Here is a 7,793-nt window from a genome sequence, read left to right on the forward strand (position 1 = left end):
ATATTTCATATATATATATATATAGGTGAAAAAGATATAGGTTAACTTTTCTATGGATACGATAATATCTTTTCATCATTTTAATATGTTTTATTCAGAGAATATATATATATATAGGTAAAAAAAAATTTGACTATTCTAACTCGAATCAATCCTAAATTTATTTTAATGATCTTACAAGATCAAATCATAGCTTGTCAAATTAGAGTTAAATGCTAGTCCGTACATGCGTCTAAATATTACTCTATGTTATTATTACTAATTATCGGTTGGTTTAATATTATGAAATGTTATATCTCTCAAGTAAAATTAGGAGTTTAAATCTTTATATCGTAAATAGAGAAAATTCAATTAGAGGATTATTTTTAAAAATGTTATTTTTATAATAAATCTTTTTAATACGCAATTTAAATTAATCGATCAATAAATTAAATATAAACAATTACACTAAAAATTAATTATTAGTTATTAGTCACTCACTCAAATAATCACAAATAAATACCAATACTTGGATGTTTTTCTGAAAAAATTGCGCAAGTGATCCTAATTTTGAATCTACATTTTTTAAAATATCGGGTGTTTCGATGTATTACTTCGGATTAATCATCTTTAAATTCTTTTTTTTATTGCATTTATAAGTTTCTCATAAATATATATTATACATACATGCAAGCATATCTAAATTACATATGTATACGTAAATATGTGTTTGAGTGGAATTTTCTCAAGTTTGGAGATGTTATTTGACTAAGAACAATATGAGATTCTTTGTACAGAGGCAACTTCTAGCCTCCCCTCCTTCCCCGTCAAATAGGTATCGGAACCTGCTTTTTGTATATAATGCAAAATGTGTTAACAAATAGTAAATCATATAGCTTGTATAAAGTAAACATACAACCATAGTTACTGAACTCCGAGCCATCGGATCATAATTTGAGAACTAGCAACTGCTTGGGCTACCCCCCCCCCCCCCGGTGGTCGTTGTCCCAGCATAGAGGCTGAGTTTCGACATTTACTCCGACATGTTTCCTCTGAGCGTAACACCAAGCCTTTGTTCCTTCAGCATGTCCTTCCCATTTTCAACATCCTGCAAGCAGCCGTATATATGGAATCATATGTTACAATTTATAACCAATTCAAAGCAAGAACCTTGAAATAAACAACAATGAATTAAGGCAACACTTACACATGTTACGAATCGGAGATCAGAGGATGAAACCGGAAGCATTGTTGGGAGTTAGATCAGAGGATGAAAAGATATCGTTACGGTATGTGAAAATCAAAACTCTAAGCCTAGTGAAAATTACATAAGAAATTTGTATAACCTATGGATGGTATAGAACTTTTTTTCTTTTTTTTTTCCCCAGAATTTACAGCAAAGAATGCTGTGCCTCCAACCACAATGCTTCCGATATTGTCTCCGGTCAGCTTTCCCCATTCGAACTGGACTGCTATTCCATTCAGACTGCAATCTGTATGTAGCGGAAAAGTGAGAATAAAAGCTACCGGCTAGTTTTGAATAGGATATAAAAGAAGATAGGGGCTGGAAACAAGTAGTTTTTGTTGCGGAAGACGGTTATCGGATAGAGCAAAATCGCAACTGATAATTTGAGAAAATAAAAATGAAGATAAAGAAGACACAAAATTTACGTGAAAAACCCCCAAATAATATAGGGTAAAAACCATGGGCAATGGTAGAAGAATTTCACTATGAGAAAATAGAAATTACAACCTCTCTCGATCTACCAAGGAGAAAACAATGATAATTCTCTCTTGATAAAAAGGAGAAAACAACTCTCAAGAAACTCTCTAAATTCTCTCTAGTATTGGAAGAAAGCTAGAATGCTTTGGGATGATTTTAAAACTAAATGAGCTATGGTATTTGTAGTTGAAACTTAAGGACTAATCTTATAAATACTCTAAATTACAATGACTAAAATTAATTACCCCAATACTCAATTTCAACAAAAAATTAGGTGCCTAATTTTTTACTTTTACAAAGCACCATTTGGTGCCTAATTTGGTGCCTAACATTATTTGACTTTTAACAATCTCCCACTTGAAGATTTGATTGAAATAATCATATATTCACACCATTCTTTCTACCTTGTACCTTCATGTTGCTTACGTTTCTAACAGGCCACAGGAGGATCGACACCAGGTAAATTTATCAGCATTGATTGCCTTCGTCATGAAATCTGCTATGTTGTCTTTGGTATGGATCTTCTGCATATCTACCGTTCCATCTTCCACTTTTTCACGAATGAAATGGTACTGAACTCGTATGTGTTTTGTCCTTGAATGAAATGCTGGATTCCTTGCTAGATGCAAGGCGCTTTGACTGTCACAGAACAGAGATACATACTCTTGATTGTGCCCAAGCTCCTCCAATAGCATCTTCAACCAAATTGCTTCTTTACTGGCTTGTGTAGCTGCTACATATTCTGCCTCTGTTGTGGATGTAGCCATAACTGACTGCAATTTTGAAACCCAGCTTACAGCTCCACTAGAAACTTTGAACACATATCTTGTAGTAGATTTACTTTTATCCAAATCCCCTGCATAGTCAGAATCTACATACCCATTTAATAGTAAATTTGATCCTCCGTAACATAATGCAACATTTGAGGTCCCTTTAATGTATCTCAGAATCCTCTTTACTGTATTCCAATGCTCTTTGCCTGGATTCGCCATGTACCGACTAACCACTCCCACTACTTTTGCAATGTCTGGTCTTGTGCATATCATAGCGAACATTAAACTTCCCACTGCCGATGCATACGGTACTCGAGACATCTCCATCCTCTCTTCTTTACTGCTAGGACTCATACTAGAGTATAATTTGAAGTTAATAGGAAGAGGGGTAGAAATTGGCTTACAATCTTGCATGCTGAATCGTGACAAGATCTTCTTCAAGTAATTCTTTTGTAAAAGCCAAATCTTCCTATTACTTCTGTCTCGGTGAATTTGCATCCCTAGAATCTTGTTTGCTGATCCCAAGTCCTTCATTTCAAATTCCTTAGCCAGTTGTGCCTTCAATTCATCAATATGATCTTTGTTGGGTCCTGCAACCAACATGTCATCCACATACAACAACAATATAACAAAATCGTTATCACCAGACCTTTTGAAATAAGCACAAGGGTTTGCATTAAGTCTGTTGTATCCAAGGCACATAATGAAGGAACCAAATCTCTTATACCAACACCTCAGCGCTTGCTTTAGACCGTACAGAGATTTGTTCAACCTGCAAACCAAGTTCTTCTTTTCTTTTTCTTCAAAACCTTCAGGCTGGAGCATGTAAATCTCTTCTTCAAGATTTTCATGAAGAAAAGTTGTTTTAACATCTAGTTGCTCTAGATGTAAATTCAATGTAGCACACATTTCCAAGACTACTCGAACTGTTGTTAGTCGAACCACAGGAGAAAAAATTTCATTGAAATCAATACATTTTTTCTGAGCATATCCTTTGACCACCAGTCTTGCACGATACCTCTCCACTTGATCGTCACCATTTCGCTTGATTTTGAAAACCCATTTGTTACCAATTGGCTTCCTTCCTTGTGGTGGTGGCATAAGGTCACATGTATTATTTTTATGAAGGGCTTCAATTTCTTCTTGCATCGCCATCATCCACAGTGAAACATCTGAACTGTTTATTGGCTCCTGGTATGTTGATGGCCCACCGTCCTCTGTTAAAAGGCAATATGCAACATTTCCTTCTATAACATAATCTGAGTGCCAATTGGGACGTCTTCTCACACAATCTGATTGAAGAGTTGTTGGAGCTTCAGAACTCTCTGGTTCTTGTTCATCATCTGCTGGTTCTGCTTCAGAAAAATCTCCTTGTTCAAATTCCTTTTCCATATGTATCTGAGTAGTCTCTGACTTTTTAGCGCAATCATTGTCTTCTTTTCTTTGTAGTTTATCTTCTACAAAGATAACATCCCTGCTAATGATCACTTTGCGGGCAGTGGGATCCCACAAGCGATACCCCTTTACACCATCAGCATACCCCAAGAATTTGCATTTCCTGGATTTTGGATCCAGCTTTGAAATTTCTTGGGAGTTGTACATCACATACACAATACTTCCAAATACATGGAGGTTTGAATAATCAACTGGTTTACCAGTCCACATCTCCATTAGCGTCTTTAGCTCTATTGCAGTTAATGGAGCTCGATTCACCAAATAACAGGCGGTATTGACTACTTCTGCCCAGAATGATTTTTCTAGGCTTGCATCCCTTAACATTGCTCTTGTTCTTTCTAACAATGTTTTGTTCATCCGTTCTGCCACTCGATTTTGTTGAGGAATGTTCGCCACTGTGAACTGTCTTTTGATGCATTCTTTCCTGCAAAAGTCATCAAATTCTTCACTTGTGTATTCTCCTCCATTATTTGTTCTGAAACACTTGATCTTATTTCCAGAATAAGTTCCACCCGCGCTTTGAAGTTTTTGAAAGTTGAAAACACATCTGACTTGTTCTTAATAGGGTATACCCAACATCTCCTAGAGTAGTCATCAATAAATGAGACAAAGTATTTTGCTCCGCCTAGGGATGTAACTGGTGCTTTCCATACGTCAGAGTGAACCAATTCTAGAACACTTTTGCCTCTAGAATTTAACGTGTTGAATTTCAACCGGTGCTGCTTACTTGTTATACAATGCTCACACAAAGGAAGTGATACCTTTGTTAAGCCGGGAAGTAGCTTTTGCTCCACAAGGACTTTCATTCCTTGTTCTGACATGTGTCCAAGTTTCTGATGCCATAGCATTGTAGAATCTGAACTACACGAGGCAACAGAGGCTTCTGCTTCTAGCAAAGTCTCTCTCTTCAGCATGTACAAGTTTGCTGCTATCTTTTCGCCTTTCAGCACCACAAGCACTCCACGGAACACCTTCATGATTCCTTTCTGTGTTTCAATCTTGCTAGCATTATTATCCAACAATCCGTAGGATAATAAATTTTTCTTCAGGCCTTTTACGTGTCGCACATCTCGAACAACTTTAATTGTTCCATCATACATCTTCAATTTGATGGTTCCAACGCCAACGATCTCTAAGGTATGATCATTACAACTATACACAGATCCTCCTGAGACAGGTTCATAATGATGGAACCATTCTCTTCTTGAGGTCATGTGATATGTTGCTCCCGAATCAATGAGCCATATATCTGCAAATCGTTTTCTGCCTTCCACGGTAGTTGTCGCTTCACAGCATAGAGCATCTCCATCATCTGAAGTGTTTGCGGTATTACCTTGTGGATTAGAGTTTTTATTTAAACTCCAACAATCCTTCTTTAAGTGACCATTCTTTCCACAGTTGTAGCACTTTAAATTCTTCTTGCTCATCGACTTCGATCTACCATGTTTGTGACTGTTGCTTTGGCCACGTTCTGTTGATCTCTCTCTCATCGTTGTCAACGCTTCTGCTTGTTGCAGATTTACTTGTCTGTCTTCTTTGTTCTTGCGCCAATTTTCTTCTTGGAGAACAACAGCTGCAACGTCATCGAAGACTAGACTGGTGACATTACTGTTTGTCAAGTTTATGATGAGTTGATCATACGAATCAGGTAGACTTTGAAGTAGAAGTTTAGCACGTTCTTGTTCTCCTATTTTACAGCTTAAAGATGTAAGCTGAGAAAATAAAAGTGTTCAGTGTATTTAAGTGCTCCGTCACTGAAGTAGATTCTGGCATACGGAGAGTGTACAATTTTCTCTTAAGGAAAATTTTATTGTGCAGCGATGTGGCCTCGTACTGTTTGGTGAGATGATTCTATATCTCCTAACCTGTTTTTTTCTCCTCGATGCTTGACAATACTTCATCTGCTAATGCTAGATGAAAGTTTGCCATAGCATTCCCGTCCATTTCGATCAATTTGTTGTCATCTGTGAAATCCACCGGCATTTCACTAATAACTGCTAGACAATCGTCTTTTCTTAGGATGACATTCATCTTCAATTTTCACAATGAGAAATTTCTCCCATTGAATTTTTCAATATCAAATTTCGTTGACATAGCTTCTTTTACGGATAGCTCCCACTATTTCACTATCGTGAATAGTTCTCTGGAACCTTCAAAGAATGGGTAATACCTTCTTACTTTCTTATGTTGGAGGATCCACCTTTTGGTGGCAACCATAAAGACAATAAGCAGATATTATACACTCTAATCTAGCTCTGATACCAATTGTTGCGGAAGACGGCTATCGGATAGAGCAAAATCGCAACTGATAATTTGAGAAAATAAAAATGAAGATAAAGAAGACACAAAATTTACGTGGAAAACCCCTAAATAATATAGGGTAAAAACCACGGGCAATGGTAGAAGAATTTCACTATGAGAAAATAAGAATTACAACCTCTCTCGATCTACCAATGAGAAAACAATGATAATTCTCTCTTGATAAAAAGGAGAAAACAACTCTCAAGAAACTCTCTAAATTCTCTCTAGTATTGGAAGAAAACTAGAATGTTTTGGGATGATTTTGAAACTAAATGAGCTAGGGTATTTATAGTTGAAACTTAAGGACTAATCTTATAAATACCCTAAATTACAATGACTAAAATTAATTATCCCAATACCCAATTTTAACAAAAAATTAGGTGTCTAATTTTTGACTTTGACAAAACACCATTTGGAATCTAATTTGGTGTTTAACATTATTTGACTTTTAGCAGTTTTAACAGTGAATTACGTAGGGAAGGCAAATGAGCGAGTGCTTGTCGTGCTGCTGTTCGATCTATGGGAGAGGTCGCCTGAATGTGCCATCGGTCCTGAGTAACTTCTTAGACCTGTTACAGGCCCTGCAGCAGAGAAACTAGACTCCGTATCCACGTTGAAGATAGCTCGAGAAAGGCTGATAAGCCGTATCTTAGGGATCTCTTCGGGTCTTGAGTGGTTCACGATCATCTTTGCTGGTTATTGGTGCAGCAGAACCAGAGTCAGATGTCATATTTCCAGTTTCCAGTTCGTTATCATTGGATATTTCCTTGAAAAGACTGCTGGTGGTGGATTCCTCTGAAGCAGAGGCCCGAGCAGGACTGATCGGCATAACTTCCCCCTTCTCACTGTCCGTTACTTTGGAAGTAGAGGCCAAAGCGAGGCCAAAGCAGGAGCAGAAAGAATTGCTTCTTCACTTGGATTGTTCGATTCTTCAACCGCAGAAACCACTATGACTTCGTTTTTATTTGTGTTCTTCATAAAAATCAAGATAATGAACATTTCATTGCATATATAGCGAACCAGTGATGTTATTATAAGGAATTTCGATGTAGTAGATTGAAATATTATCAACTTTGAACTAGATAAGCTTACCTCAAAGGACCGTTGTTCGATTCCATTGCTTTCACAATTCATAGACATGGCCTCGGATTTTACCGTAGTCAATTCAGGCAATGAAATGAAAGTATATCTCCTAGGGTAAACAACTCTTTGTAGGCATCATCCGCTATCATTTTCACTTCATACTCCTTCCCTTCCTTTGTCATCATCAAATCCTTAGAATCACATTGCTTCGTAATTCTCTTGTTAGACTCGTTTTCTTTGAGAGATAGGGGAACATCTTGCATACGTGTATCGGTATCCTATTTTTTATTAGAGCCACACTCATCGTTGACATCTTTCCCGGATTGATTTTCTTCCGGAGACGAGGAAACATCTTGCATGGGCATATTGATCTCTGGCCTATCTTTCGTCAGTTTACTATCTTGATCTTTTTTGCATTGCAGAAAGTAGCAATCACTCTTCTCATCCACATCACAGTCAAACAAGAACTTATCTTGTGT

At 37.0% G+C, this 7,793-nt stretch overlaps 1 protein-coding gene across 1 annotated transcript; it reads right to left on the minus strand.

Moving 5' to 3' along the window:
- Positions 1–1,303: 1,303 nt before the first annotated feature.
- Positions 1,304–7,071, minus strand: LOC120118227. Its single transcript, XM_039138333.1, has 2 exons — positions 6,704–7,071; positions 1,304–1,472 (listed from the first exon to the last, which is right to left on the minus strand). Exons 1-2 carry the CDS (start codon positions 6,916–6,918, stop codon positions 1,304–1,306), a joined length of 384 nt encoding a protein of 127 aa, XP_038994264.1. The 5' UTR covers positions 6,919–7,071.
- Between the last annotated feature and the right edge of the window lie 722 nt (positions 7,072–7,793).

The sequence above is a fragment of the Hibiscus syriacus genome, unplaced genomic scaffold (assembly GCF_006381635.1).
Source record: "Hibiscus syriacus cultivar Baekdansim isolate YM2019G1 unplaced genomic scaffold, ASM638163v2 tig00110327_pilon, whole genome shotgun sequence".
NCBI classification, from domain to species: Eukaryota; Viridiplantae; Streptophyta; class Magnoliopsida; order Malvales; family Malvaceae; genus Hibiscus; species Hibiscus syriacus.

What these genes read in the sequence shown, in the direction of transcription:
- LOC120118227 (XM_039138333.1), bottom strand. Translation starts at nt 6,918, where the DNA reads ATGATCGTGAACCACTCAAGACCCGAAGAGATCCCTAAGATACGGCTT. An exon ending in CGCTCATTTGCCTTCCCTAC is followed by an intron (nt 1,473 to 6,703) that starts GTAATTCACTGT and finishes CGCTACATACAG; the next exon opens with ATTGCAGTCTGAATGGAATA.